The sequence below is a fragment of the Sander lucioperca genome, chromosome 6 (assembly GCF_008315115.2).
Source record: "Sander lucioperca isolate FBNREF2018 chromosome 6, SLUC_FBN_1.2, whole genome shotgun sequence".
Taxonomy (NCBI): Eukaryota; Metazoa; Chordata; class Actinopteri; order Perciformes; family Percidae; genus Sander; species Sander lucioperca.
Genome location: NC_050178.1, coordinates 41,822,779 through 41,837,866, shown reverse-complemented (window position 1 = coordinate 41,837,866; position 15,088 = coordinate 41,822,779). Strand labels below are relative to the sequence as shown.

Below are 15,088 nucleotides of genomic sequence, written 5' to 3'. Positions count from 1 at the left end.
TTGAGCTTTTATTGCCACCGTAGAATTCAATGTCTTAATTACTAAGGGTGCTGTGCTGCAGCCTCAGTTTACAGTATTTTTCAGACCTATAAGTTGAGAGTTGTTTAAATTAAAAAAAAAACGTAAGTGCTTCTAATGTATAAAGCAGGAATCTGTAAATTGTTTTACACTATATGCATGGATCACAGGAAAAAGGTTATGCAGCATATTCTGTAGTATATCTTTTTCTCTGTTTCTTTTGCTAGCTCCAGATCGGGCTCCACTCAACATACAATGGACCATGATTGGCTCCACACTCACGATGCACTGGGATCCTGTAGTAGCTTTGGATACAGAGTCAAAGGTCACCGGATATTTGGTAGGTCCCAATTCACTGCAAAAATCTGATTTGTCTTCAGAATCTGGGATGACGGTTTTTACATCAGTTCATTTTTCTGTGTCACCCTCTCCTGCCTCAGGTGATGCTGAGGAGACATCGCTACAATGACATCAACACTATCTTTACCAACAAAACCACTGTGGAGCTCAGCCTCTCCGCCAATGACAACTATCTCATTCAGATCAAGGCCATGAGTGAAGGCGGCGAAGGTGTGGGCAGTGAACCCATCCACATCCATAAATTAAGTGAGTTTACTGTTGTCTTGTGTTCTTCACATTATTTCCTTTTTGACCACGGATAAAACTGAGGATTCAATAATTCAGAGAGAACATTTAATTTGACTTCATTGCATCCCATTCCAACCATGTGTAATAGACTTATTTTGAGTGCGAGAAAAGCGACCTTTTTAGAAATGCGTGCACAGAGTCATCCATCTCTGCCATTGGGTTATTATTCCTTGTTGACTGGCTGCACAGCGCTGCAGCATATAAAGCAGTTCTGTGCTCCCATCCTGCTGTTGTGCAAAATTGTGAGCCGGCTCAGTTTGCCGCTCTCTTCTTTGATGTGATGCAAACTTTATCTTCCCAGGATACTTAAATAGCCTCTCCTGTTGAAAGCCAGTAATAATGTAGATGTGGGAAAAAAAAATCACAGTTTGATTTATGATGACTTGTCAGAAATTTAGCGAATAGCACAGCAGAGTGCAGGTTTTGTTCTTGTGATCTTAGGGGTATTTCTGCTTCTTCACATGCTGCTCTGCTGGTTTTGGTTGCAGGTATGGGAGCACGGGGCTCAGGAGCAATCCGCCTCAGCCCATTGTACCTCTCTGCAGTCTTCATCAACGCCATGCTCTGCTCCTCTTGGTGATGTCTAATTGGAGCCTGCAAAGCACCCTCCCTCCCCCTCCATCCCTTCACTCAGCCTGTCCACTGGACTGGCACAAGGCCCGGCTTCAGTGGCAAGACTGGGAAAGACTGGAAAGGACTGGACTCCGCCAAACTCTTAAAGGGACCACGGCACTTTTTTTTAAGGGCCATCAAATAGAGACGTGATGATTTGCGTGCATGATATCTTTTAGAATTTCTTTCAGCGTCATAAGTGCCACCGTGCTCTAGGTTTTATTTGAGAAGTTATGATGTCTACATGACTTATCTTTTAGATATCTTAGTATCTCTGGAGATACTAATGCCTTAAAACCCATTTTACTCATACAGTCCATACCAAAGTAGGAGACAGGCTGCTTACAGGTTTCGTTAACCCTATATTTAACCCCCTTGTTTTGCAAAAACAAGTACTCACAAGAATTCTTCTTCTCAAGATCAATTTGATTGACCTATAGTCATTGGTTTCGTCCATATTTTACTATCTCAAAAATAAATCTTAAACTAAATCAGTTCCACTGACAGAACATCAACCCTTATCCTCATCACATTTCTTTGCAGCTTTGCCAAAAGTTTACCAGGCTTTCTCAGATATATGAAAGATGCACAGCAAATTGATCAACTGTGCCCCAAACCCACTTATCTCTGCATACTGAAATAATATTAGGTCTGTTCGAGAGCCACAGTCTCCTGAGCTTAAGGCCCTCTCTACAATACTCTAAGAGATCGGCATCTCTTGCTCCTCTAAATAATAAATGCGTATCACACGATGCATTCTCAGTCTAGGTAAAAAGCCGGGATTGTAGAAGAGAGACGCGTGGTGTCACTATGTCAAGCAGATCCCATGTCCCTGTCCCTCTTCTACATTTAGACGACCTGTGTTCAAGATTTGTATATCATATCGTGGAACATGTACCATCTACACCCCATATGACCAGCTGGCCCAGTGCACAATGGACTACAGGATACCCGTGCCTTCACTAGAGCTCACTCCAATTTCTTTCTTTTCAAATAGCTTTGGGGAAAGATTCATGTTGCAGAAGAGGCATTGTTTGCTTTTCCTTACGAAAAAATTAGTTACGAAGACAGGAAACTCAGAATGTAGAGGGAGCCCATTATTAGAAAGGGTATGTTAATTAAATTTTCATTGAGAAAAGTACACTAGGGTTACCTAAAAGAAAAAGCGTTGGAAGCTTTAGGAAAGCCGCAATGGATTGAGATATATAGCCAAAATTTTGGTCCCAGTATTTATGGTCACTGGTATAATAAATGTATGACTCCACCCGAAGCATAATTTATGAGCTATTAAGGCATCAGAATAATTGATGCCAATATCGCGGTGAAAGTGCTCTGACTGGAAATGGAGCGAAAGGCATGGCTGTCATTTTACCCCCATCCCATTACTGTCTATTGGACACAAACCGGACTGAACAGTAACAAAAGAACATTGCTACTCTGCTGAGGGAGCTACTTTTCACGCCCTTTTATCATGTGGATGAGTCTGTGAAAAGCCACCCAAAAAGGAGCCGAGGTGTGATTACTGGGGTCCTGACAATGGTCATGTGGATGTGGAAGGATACAGTCAACTGAACTGCTACACATTACTGTGCCTTTGCCGAACATGGGGGCTGTGTACGGTCATTAGCTAAGAGGTTGTCGTCGTCTGTATTTTGCACTCTCTTCCCCCTATCTTCCCCAAAGTCGAATGAAAGCACAAGGAATTGATGCAAGGTGAATGGATGTCCTCACTTAGGCGTCTGAACAGGTGTGCAGACCCCAGAGGCCTCGTAAAAAGTCCAAACGGCCGACATAATCAGGCTGTCCTATCTGCTCCTTGAATGGTTTCATAAAGCTCTGTGCTCTTTGAATAGACTGCTGCAGACCAGTCGATGCGATATTGATTTTGCTGCCCCATTATTACAGCTGTCACAATTCAGCTGCTTGATTGACTGATGGCCGTGTTCTTATTGCACTCGTTCTGTTGTGATACAGTCAGTGATGTCTGACTTTATTCCCTAGCAGACCACTTCATAGGTATTCTTTTTTCTGTTGTGTTTTGGTTTGCTTTTACTAGAAATCTTACTGTATTTGCTCAACTTTTCACAGATTTTACAAGTATTTTGTAGTGTAGTGGTAGATTGTGATTTTGAATTGGAGCAGTGACCTGAAATTGATTGGCTGGTTGATTATTTTGAGTCGAAGTACTACTGTATCTTTCTTTCCAGCAGCATAAAAGCCTAGTCACACCAGCATTTAAAACAGTTAAATTTCATAGCAAAATCAGTCCATTTCATTGGAATTGCTGCGATCTGCTTGTGATCACTTGTGAGGAGAAGTAAATCCGTGTAAATGTATACTTTGGTGAACTTTCTTGTGCCATTAACCATTAGCAAACCGTCTTGACAAACCGAATAATCCAAAATGGAGGAAGGTAACATAGCTTATTTGCTGTGTTGCACTAACCACTTTCGTTCATCCCTCCTCTGTCGGAGTATGACCTTCTCCACAAAAGAAGCAACGTTTAAGACAAGTTATGACAAAGGTTTTGGTAGTACAAATATGTCTATGGAATAAACTCTGTGTACTTATTGCCTGTTATTTACCAAGCTAATGGTCTTTCTAACTGACAGGACACTCCATTGTTCCAACCTCTCAATAACCCGAAAAATTCTCTTTGGTCCTAAAGCCCACTAGTCCGGCGTCCCGCTGGTGGTGAAATTACAAATCCCACTATGGCAACACCAAGACCCGCCCTACAAAGCAGCTCGATTGGTTGGGGTTAGGCATTAGACCTTGAGTGGTTAAGGTTAGGATAGCCGATTGGTCAGGGGATAAGACCTGTACAAATGGGGTTACGTTACCTTGCGTAAGCATGGACGCCTGGCCAATAAATGCTATTGAAGGGCGGATCTTGGCGTGGCCATAGTGGGATTCGTAATATCGCTGGTGGGCGTCGGACTAGTGGGCTGTAGGACCAAAGGGAATTTTTCGGGTTATTGAGAGGTCGGAACAACGGAGCGTCGGAGAAATGACATGGCACCCAGTGAGCAAGCTAGCTAGCTTGGAGAGCTTTCTTTTTAAATGATAAAGAACAAAAACACTGACTAGCATTAACATGTTCCCGGTAGTGATGGCCCAATGAAGCTTCGTGAACCATTTTCTCTTTTTTCTGAGCCCAATAGATGGGGCTCTCTCTTCAACAAAGGGTTGAAAATACACTGAATTGCCATTCCTTTAACCTTTTTCTTTGAACAGAGAGCGCCATCTAGTGGGCTCAGAAAATAAAGAAAATGGTTCACGAAGCTTCATTTGGCCATCACTAGTTCACGGCTGTCTAGCGCAATTAGCTGTTGGCTCGACAGCTACTGTAGTTCACAAACTAGCCCTGCAAATATCCACTACAGTATGTCCCCAATCCTCCTGCAATGTCTTTTTCACAGACACATGCAGATGAATATCACTGTGCCACTTTCTGGTGTGACCGGGCCTCAAAGCAGCTTGTGTGTGCAAATACTTGATCCAAGTGGTTGTAATATTTCTGTTAATATCCAAGTAAGGTAACCCCATCGCAAGATGGCAGACTTATAGGTTATTAATTTATAGTTTTTCAATGTGTGGCAGTTTCTCAGAGTTTTCTTAATTTTTACATAGTTGTAACTCTGCCTAATGTTCCTTACCTCTGCTCATGCTCACTTAAGAAAACAAAACTATTGTTTCTGGCCTTGTGCTTTAATAAATACTACAAAGTACAATCTAAAGGAAGTGAAGGAAGTGATCAGAGCCAATTGGAATTGTTGAATTGTATTGATCACAGAACCACAACATATCTATTTATATCCACATGGTCTGTTTGGTTAGATTGGTTTCTGTGGTTGTTGTTGCTAGAAGGAGTGTACCGCATGTAAATAGCTTGCATATATTTTTTAAACATGGCCATCAAAGACAACCTCACTGCTTTTATATAGTGTGTTCTCCGACCTTAATACTGGTGTATTAATCAATGATCTCTGTGAGATACTGACATGTAGAGTGGCATTTTCATATTGAAAAGTAACTGTTTTGTCTTGTATACTAAAATTGTGCATGTTAACCATTGTTTGTGAATTTGTGTTGTTTTTTTTTCTAAAACTATAACTTAATAAAAATGTTTATTCCAGCTAGTGGGCTGTTTGCCTGCGTCTGCCTAACTACACACACCAACCACTTTCTTCCAGATCCAAATCCCCAAGGGTCTCCCAAGCCCCAATTAAGTTCAGTTGATTTTTGGTTACTTAATTAATTGCACATTTGCACCTTACAGTACAATATCAACAAATGCAGGTCTGCATTATTAGAAAATCTTAAACTCTTGCCTTTTTCTTGGGCCTGGTGTCAAAATCTAGTTTTTTGTTGTTTATTTTTATTATTCTCACATGTGCATTTTCCTTAATTAAGTTATTATGTTTAAGCAAAATTACCACAAAATGACAGACCTCTAGAAAACCTGGGGCCAGGACGTATTTTTCCAGCTAGGCGGGATGGTTAGGATCTCTGGGCAAATGATAAAGCTGCACAGTTTGCTGTGTGCACTGTATTGAAATTTGTAGGCAACAGGTACATAGGCCTACTGTTTGAAAAGAGACATTTGCAAAACGATGAAATCATAAACCTTTGGCAAAATAATCATACCATTCCATTGCTACAACATCCAGCCATAATCTGAAGTCAAGTCCAAGTCAGCCCCAATATTGAGCCAGTGAAGCTGAAGACCAGACCATATCCTCAGGGTATCAAGGCTGAGACCAACTCAAGACTAAATTCACTTACATATTGTATTAAATGTAACAATGGTTTCTTAAGGATAAACAGAGACATAGATCTATTTGCAGGACACTGCGCCATTAAGCGTCCCATTATGCATAGAAATTGCCCAATTAATTCACACAAGCTTGAACAGAACAACATAGTTTTAGTACAAGTTTAAAATTTACTGTGTTTGTGGCTTTGGTAAGAAATTACACATAACATCAATAATATGACCCTTTTTAAGCACTACCTATTACATTTTAAAGTAGTATGTAGCGCATTAGAGGACCTAAAGATCTATAGACCCTGCTATTGAATAATTCAGAAGAGTTTATTTACTAATGACTTTGACATACCCCCATCACTGCATGCCGCCAGTCTCAAGCATTTCACCACTGTTGACTCCAGAGCTCTCAGTGATGGTAGAAATCGACAAGAGTCCTCTACCAGCCCTCTTGATCCATATCCTGAATTTTTTTTAAATCTATTTTTAATTTTAACAGACAACATCTTGTCAATATCTGTACTTTCCAGACTGGTATTTTCCCCATTGCATAAAGAACAACCTGGACCCAAATGCACTTAGCAACTAGGCCAATCTCCAACTTCACCTTCCTGAGTAAATTCATGGAGAAGGTTGTACATCTACAACTGAACTGCTATTTTACAGATTATAATATTCATTATAAATTCCAGTCTCATTTCTGCACCTCTCATAGCACATAAACTGCTCTTTTAAAAGTTGTTAATGACAAGAGGATCAACAGCGACACTTCAGTCCCAATAGTCCTCGAACTAAGCGCTGCATTTGACACAGCGGATCATGGGATCCTGCTGGAAAGGCTAAGAGACTGGATGGATCTGTCTGGCTTAGTTCTCCAGTGGTTTGAATCTTACCTGAAAATCTAAATGTCTTTGCCACACTTGGGGACTTCCACTCCAACAGTCACAAATGAGTGTGAGGGGTCCCGCAGGGCTCCATCTTCCTCTTTTGTAACTTAAATGTGGTTTGCCTTTGCTACATTATTAGCAAACATGACATGAGCTACCATAATTATGCAGATGACATGCAGCTTCTCATCTCACTATCCACTGACGACTTCCAACCCATAAACTCCCATGTCAGCTGCTTGGAAGAACGTCTGGATGGCAGAAACATTCCTTCAGCTGAACAGGGAGAAAACAGGGAGAAAACTGAGATTTTAGTGGTGGGTGCTAAAGCCAGAGACAGCTGGTCTGCGAGTACCTGGAGATTAAAAACATGTGACCAGATCAAATACTTAAAAGTTATCTTGGATGGGGATCACATTAGCAGCATCACCAAGGTTGCCTTTTTCCAACTCTCAGTATCAGAGACAAAAAGATCGGACAATATAATTCATGTACTCTGAAACTTTCGATGGTTACCTGTTGTTTTCATAATTCAATTTAAACTACTACTATTGGTTTACAAAGCACTTGCCTGCCTGGCTCCAGTACATCTCAGACATGCTGTTGGTTTATGAGCCCAGTAGATCTCTTTGTTCACAAAGTGGAAATCGCCTCCATGTGCACAGAGCACTTTAAAGTTCGGTGAGATGGCATTCAGTATTAATGCACTCCAAGAATGGAACAGTTTGTATCCTGATCTCAGACTAGCTCCAACACTGTGTTGTTTTAAAACCAAACTATAGATCTTCCTTTTAACGTGAACATTTTCTTAAATGAACACACTGTATTTGTAGTGTATTCTTGTTTGCAGGGTGCAATTTGTGAGAAAAAAAAAACAGAGGGGTGGATGTTTTTTGATTGCAAGAATTAAATCCCCCTTCCAATACCATGGATATAGTGCCACTCAGCATGACATGCCAAAACAATTATTTATGAACTTCAATATTCAGCAGAAAATATCAAAATGAAATAGCACAACATGGTGTCAACCGGGAAACGCTGTTCACTCCCCGGCTCTATAGCCGTCGTCTGGAGCTCTGTAGTGGCTAAATACAACCAGCAACTGTGGCTCGGATTTTATCGTTCTATCGCACTAGAGACTGTTTGCGTTACATCGCTTTACTTAGTTCAAAATACTTCTATTAATAATATAGTCCATTGGTGAAGTAGCATTGATCACTTTGAGGGGGGGGATACATTTTGTCCCCACCGGGGATAAAAAATAATTCAGTAGAGGCAGGGATATATAGAGCAGAAAGGAGGTAATCCTATGCATCCCCCCTGCAAAACGCACCCTGCTTGTTTGTATGTGTAAATGTAGTAGACTATGTATTTGTATGTGTATATGCATGGATGTCTATCTGTTTATTTGCACACTTTGCACATTCTTTGCTGTTTTTTTTTTAATTAACTGCTTTTGAATGATATGTTGCTTTACAAATACATTTTATTTTAATTTAATTAATAGCCATGGCTTTAGAGATATCAAGTGAAATCCAATGTGTAAGTGAGATGTATCAACTACATCATAGCAATGCTCGATTGAAGTTAAGGTGCCACCTCTCATAATCCCAGGCTGGCCAGGCAGGAATGGCAGAAAGCTTTTGCTTCTGGGATTCACACATCAATGGCAAGCAGGACTTTTTAGTCAGTGAGATCTAAACAGGATGACTTTATGCCACAGCAGTTTGTAGAGCAAGGGAGTGTTTCTGAATATAATCACCCGATTCATCAAAGGACAGCTTTGCCCGGCCTTCTCCGCTGTGCATTTTACCCATCATTAGCCCACACAGGCACAGTATCTGTGAAGAATAGATGTTTCTTTATTTCTGACCAGAGGTCGTCTCTAAATAATATATACGCTGTGTGATTCGAACTTAAAGGTTGCTTATTTGCTTTCACCCCTTGATGGCCTCCCTGTTCAGTTTGTAGAGTATCTTTGAAGAGATGCAATCTAGTATGCATGCAAATTATTACCATTGAATGTCCTGTGGTAATGATAAATATACAAAATCATTTCTTTTAAGCACGACTTCTGCCAAAGTGGCATTTCCTTCAGTGTGGGGAAATGTTTTTAAAACACAGATGGGCTGTTTCATAAGTCTCACAAAATACTCTTTTAAAAGGATTTCAAAATAAAAGTTCACTTAATGTTCTTCTTACAAAACAAAGCAGCAGTAATTGCTCTGCTGCATCAGGGTAAGCATGATCTGGGTATTGTAGGTTGTTGGCAGAGTACTTATTTCAGTTGAGTTACATTTGTTATTAACTTAAGGCCTCACTTTCTTATTTTATTCCTAATGCTATATCAGGGTTTTTAAATTGTGAATTTCCCCTCGCGGAATAAATAAAGGCATTCTTCTTCTTCTTCTAGTCAAAATATTTTGGTCTTTTCACACGGACCCTCTGATGTGCTGTGCAAAGTGATTACAGATTCCACATCAATGTGCATTTAAGTGAGAAAAAGGGTATTGTCAGCATGCTATATCAGTTTATTTTTCCCAGGAATTTTTCATTTTCATAAAAATCGAAAGAGTTTGTCCTTCGAGACATTCAATCACTACAAGTGCTTTAGAAAGGATTAGAAAGATTGATGGAAATGAAAAATACCAAAGCAATCATGCTTTGAAAAAGCTGTAAAGTCCATCGCCTTTCCTCTAAGTTGCTAGAAAAACCAAACTTTAAAAAAGTGTATTCATAATTTGCAAAATACATTTATTCACCCTCTTATATAGATCATCGATTGTGAAATGAAAGGGTACAGCCAGGAGGTGGTTATCTTAGCTCAGCTTAGCAAAAGAAACCCAAAAACACCTTGGATTTTGTATGGATTAAAAAAAAAAAGATATAAGATGATATAAGAGATTTTGTTACATTTTGTAACAACATCTTTATATTTAATGAACAATGAGTTCATGGATGGTTTCAATCTTCTCTAATTCTTAGCAAGAAAGGGTTTTTCCATATTAATATCTCAAAATCTTGAACTATTCCTTTAACACTAATACCTTTTTTTATGGGTTATTTAAACTAAAATGTACAGTAGAGTAGCCTAAGATATAGCAGGTCTATTTTATCTTTGAATGTAATGGATTTAAAGTCATAATTAGCTTAAATCTTTATAATATTACTATTTTAAATAAAAGGCAAGTAAGGGGCATTTGTAGCTTTACTGTATATAGCTATTGTATGCTGAGTGAATGAGAATACCATTACATGCGAACAATGATTCAAATCTAGCTGTGTGTTGGTGATATTTCCCTCCAAGTTTTTCAACCTCAGTTTTGGGATCTGTGAATCCATGTCTCAGGCTATCCTTACACCACATCTCGCATAATAAGGAGGTGAATGATGACTTTTTCCACTAATGTCAACTGTATCACACATTGTTATATATATGTTCAGTGAGCGAAAGCGAAAGATAGGCTAGTATAGTTTTATGCATCATGTCATCAGATGCTGTAAGATACTTAAGGTGTAAAAAAGTAAAAAGGCCATTAAAATGTAAATCATAAAGAATAAATTATACAGTATGTTTACCTTCACGTGACATCCTCTAGGCTTGAGGTACAGATCAAGGGTTCTGCCACAGTGAGTTGGCTATTCATAGATTTCTTTTCAACAGCAGCACAGCTCCTTAGCTCTGTCCCTGGGCATTATAGATGCTCCATCAGTGTTCCCTAATTAGGAGGGCATCTTTTTTTTCTTTTTCTTTTTTTTTACAGACGACAAGGGAGGGGACACAAGAGGGAGGTTTGGAAATTAATCACTGAGGTTAATTAATGAGGGGGTATCTGCTCTGTGTGGCCGGAGAACAATATGAGAAGAAGCGGTTCAACGCAAGCTCCATTCATCACTCTGGAAACTGTGGGGAGACACAAGCTGAGCAAAGCTTTTAAAGGAAATGTTCAATGTAGGCACACATGTAAGGAAAAGAAAATCATCATCTCAAATAGCATATGATTATTTAGACCATTGTATGGACCTCAAATACTAATATTTGCTATTGTCTAAAGGCAAATCTTCTGCATACATTCAGTTTGAATGGACCTGGATTCATTTATCTTCAAAGAGCTCCTGAATGTCATCCTGTGAGCCTCCTGGAAGCATTCCCACCCCCGCTGAGCATTCAGTCTTGAGTTTTCAGATTATTACCCAGATAATTACATTTTAGATTATTTCTGGTTGACTCCAGCTTCTCCTGTCTGTTTCATCAATCATTAAGTTGAATTACATATCATGTAGTGTGCAGACTTCATCAGCAGGGTCTGAACTTTCATGATCAACTATGAGGGATCCGCGCTCAGTGTGTGAGCTAATATTTAGCACATCTGACGATGGTAAAAATGTAACTCACCTATTTCTGTGATATTGTACCAGTGTTAATTTTGACAGCAAATTCTGATTTAGTCTTAGTCTTAGTCTTTTGAATAACACACCATTTAGTTTTAGTCTTATTTTAGTCATCTGAAATCTTTTAGTCTTAGTCTAGTTTTAGTCGACTAAATATCATAAGAGTTTTAGTCTTAGTCTAGTCTTAAGTCTTTTAGTCTTTGTCTAGTTTTAGTAGACCAAATATTAGCAGATTTTAGTCAACTAAATCTACAGTGGACTTAGTTGACTAAATGTTTCTCCAGAATTTCCGGTCATAGGAAGTATCCATCAGTCTGTTATGGAATGGTATTAAGGTTTGAATATGCAATACAGACACAGATTTAACGGTTCGTCCTAGACCTAGCTCTGACATTTCTGTTGTTCATAAGACGTGTCATTGCCCTCGGACTGGGTGCACTGCAAAACGTTAGCGTGTTGCTAACGAGCGAAGTCAACTGAAATCAGCCAAAGCTGTGTAACTAAGACTGTGAAACTAAACACTAAGTATAATGTAAACAACCTTACTGTTGTGAAAACGTCCTCGAAACTGTGCAAAGTTCTGCAAACTCGTCCTCCTGTGTAACTGCTGCTGCGTTTGTTTAGCTGTTGCGCCTGCATTTGCTTTTTAAAATGGCTCTGCTGCTTCCGCATAAATCAACCTACCCTCAAAGATTCGCTCTGATTGGATTTCTTCCCAACTTGTCCCACAAAAAAGAGTTGTTCTGATTGGATCTCTTCTCCATTCGTCCCTCCCTAACATTTTCGTCTCATTTTTATTTGTTGAAGTGTCTGTTATATTTCGTCACAGTCTTCGTCATCATATCTGACTTTTTATTTAGTTTTTATTTAGTTTTCGTCCGTGAAAAAGGTTCGTTGACGAATATTTTTCGTCATAGTCTTCGTCAATGAAATTAACACTGTATTGTACAGCTCAAGTTTCAATAAAGAAAGTGTCTCAACTGTTGTAACTACGTCAATAGCGTACAGCCATGCTTCATTGCAGAGCTATTTGTATGTAGGCTGCTAGCTTCTGAAAAAAATGAAAGCATAAAGCAAAGTGAAAATATGGACATGCTTTTGTGCTATATGAAGAGAATAGAAAATGAGATCAATCTTGATAACGTTAGTTATGGTGAAAAATTGCGCAAAGTAAGCAAGGAGATATGTCAAGTGTGGTTATCACCTGTTTGCTTGAGGGAATAGAGTTTTGCCATGTGAAAATTGTAAAAGAAATATTACTTTACTGCACCAGACATGAGAGTAGTCTAGGGATATCTTTAATAAACATGATCAGAGCTGTCACATTTTGGATTTTATTTACATTTGAGAAGTGGCTCATATCTTAAATTTGAACGTAACCATGAGTGGAAAAAGTCCAGATGATGACATGAGAGGGACAGACTGGGACAATGTCTTCCCTTCCGACTCCAGTGAGGTCAAGGGAATCTCACATGGGAGCTTTGACTCACAGAGGGCTTCAGCCAAACCACCTCACCCACCAGCTCCCAGATTTCACTGAGCCTTGGAGGATAAATTCAAGGCTTCTTCCAGGAGGCAGCTGGTCAGGCGTGGAGGGCCAGGAGACAGTGGCTGTGCACTGGCGGTTTCTGCGGGTGACTTCATAACCACTGGAAAGTCCTGCAGAGGCACACAGGGTCACCTCAGGACATTGTTTATTGTCTTAAAAAACATTGCTTTTAGATGACTCTTGGAAGTTGTACAGTATAAATGTGGGAAGGAGTTGACGGTAAAAGTGTAGTCTATATCAGCCTGGTCTCACAGAATTCCGTGAAATGATAACTGTTAACACTGCATTACGTGGTGGTGGCACGGAATGTGTGAATATTCTGTGTGGCCACCATGGAAAACAATGCCAATGTAAAGTCAATGAGAAGATGACGTAGCATTAAGAGCGGCTACGGTAGCGAGTAGTATGAAAGCCCGAAAATCTGCATAGGGAGGCTGGTTGGGGTGGTGGATGGGTCATTTTCGGCTGGATGTCCCTCCCCTTCCGCTTTCTTTGTGTTGGCATTTTAAACCCGGTCGATTTGGGAAACATCTTCCAAGCATACCGACAATCAAATTATATTTATCTTTTTTTTGTGTAAAATTCTCACCACACACACTCGTCAGCCATTTGAATTCCAGAGGTTGCCTCCCTACGTGCACATGTTCCACCAAAACAAGCAAATCTGCCGTTTAACGCTGCCCAAGACGATTGTGATTGGTTTAAAGAAATGCCAATAAACCAGAGCACATTTTCTCCTATCCAGGAATGTTGTGTGGACTAGTCAATGTCTGGCAATGCGAGACTAGTAAAAGTGTAACACACCTTTTAATATTTCCTTTGTTTTAGAGATCAAGATAGATTAAAGTGAACCAAAAAAAAGACTGATACCTAATAGTCTTTCACTGTTTTTTCTATCAGTGAGGGCTAGACAGGCAGAATTCTAACTGGGCAGGTTGCTACTTCAAATCCCAGTACCAGTGGGGGAAATCTAAGCAGGAGAAATAAATGAGGAATGTTTTTTTTTCCTCCCTCAACGACTACCATTGAAACTGCCCTTGTTATAGGCACTTAACCCCCATTTGCCCTTGTGGCGCTGCTCTGTGGCCAACAGCAGAGGACTGTGCTGGGCAGCTCCTTGCTATAAATGTAACTGAGTGAGCAGGAAGCATGGCATTTACCATATTTACACCGATAAGAGAGAACAAATTAGAAAAACAAGGTCAGCATGTGCTTCTGAATGCTAAAACAGCATTTTTATTTACAAAGGGTGACCTAGATCACATAATTGGTTTTTTTCAATCTCAGAATGTGACCACACAAACACTTTGATTCTAAATGGAATATAACTCTCTGTAACCTTTTTCAAAGCATTTCTAAAGGTACAGAAATTTCAAGAAAACTCATTATCAGAAGCAGATGCTAACATTTGACCATAATTTGACCTTTTGAGGATAATTCCACTTAATTACAAGTTGGATCTACGAATTCAAAGTTTATTCTTCACCAGGAAACAACATTTGAAATATTTCAAATGACTCTTCACATGTCTTGCACAGTGAATATCAGCTTCTGCCTTCAAACACACGCTTTAGAGTTCATTCTTTTAATCGCATCAGACTTAAAAACTCTTTCATACATCAATCTATCCTATTGTTAAACCCGCTACATTAAATCCAGTGCAATACATATTTCAGGGATATACGTCTCCAAGACATTGTCTGTGTGTACGTTCATGTCATTTTCTGTTGTTATACATGTTTTCTTTGTTTTTGCTACTTGGAAGTTTTTGTCACTTGTGGTAATGTTTCATGTATGTCTGTTGGTGTTATTAATCTCATGTATGTTTGTATGTATGTGTATGTCCTCTTTTTTATACGAGCTACCCAGGGATGCATAAAGAATTCCAGCCTTGGCTGACAATAAAGTTGTATCGTATCGTATCGTATCGTATCGTATCGTATCGTATCGTATCGTATCGTATTTTACAAAACAACCTCACCACCAGTTTGTGACAAAGTCCAGCCAAAACCAGTTGCAACATTTGCGTTAAGGTTGAGAGAAAGCAGTGTTTGCTGTTAGAATAACTACACACAAAAAAAAAACATAAAACGATTTTTGAATAATAAACTTCTATTTATTACATGTCTCACCTGTCATTTTTTTTCAACATTTAAACACATGTGAAGTATTTACTTAAAAAATGTCTCTATGTACCACCTCAAGGATAAA

The 15,088-nt window shown here is 39.4% G+C and overlaps 1 protein-coding gene across 2 annotated transcripts in view; it reads left to right on the top strand.

Annotated features, from left to right (window-relative positions):
• cntn3b (contactin 3b) overlaps window positions 1–3,715 on the top strand; it is a 50,383-nt gene extending 46,668 nt beyond the window's left edge. The window contains exons 20-22 of one of the 2 annotated variants that reach the window (XM_031280511.2): window positions 246–358; window positions 459–624; window positions 1,155–3,715. In XM_031280511.2, the coding sequence (XP_031136371.1) occupies window positions 246–358; window positions 459–624; window positions 1,155–1,246 (371 nt within the window). In that variant the 3' untranslated portion in view covers window positions 1,247–3,715. The remainder of the gene's footprint in view (window positions 1–245; window positions 359–458; window positions 625–1,154) is intronic. The other variant, XM_031280512.2, reaches the window with a different exon arrangement.
• Window positions 3,716–15,088: the final 11,373 nt, after the last annotated feature.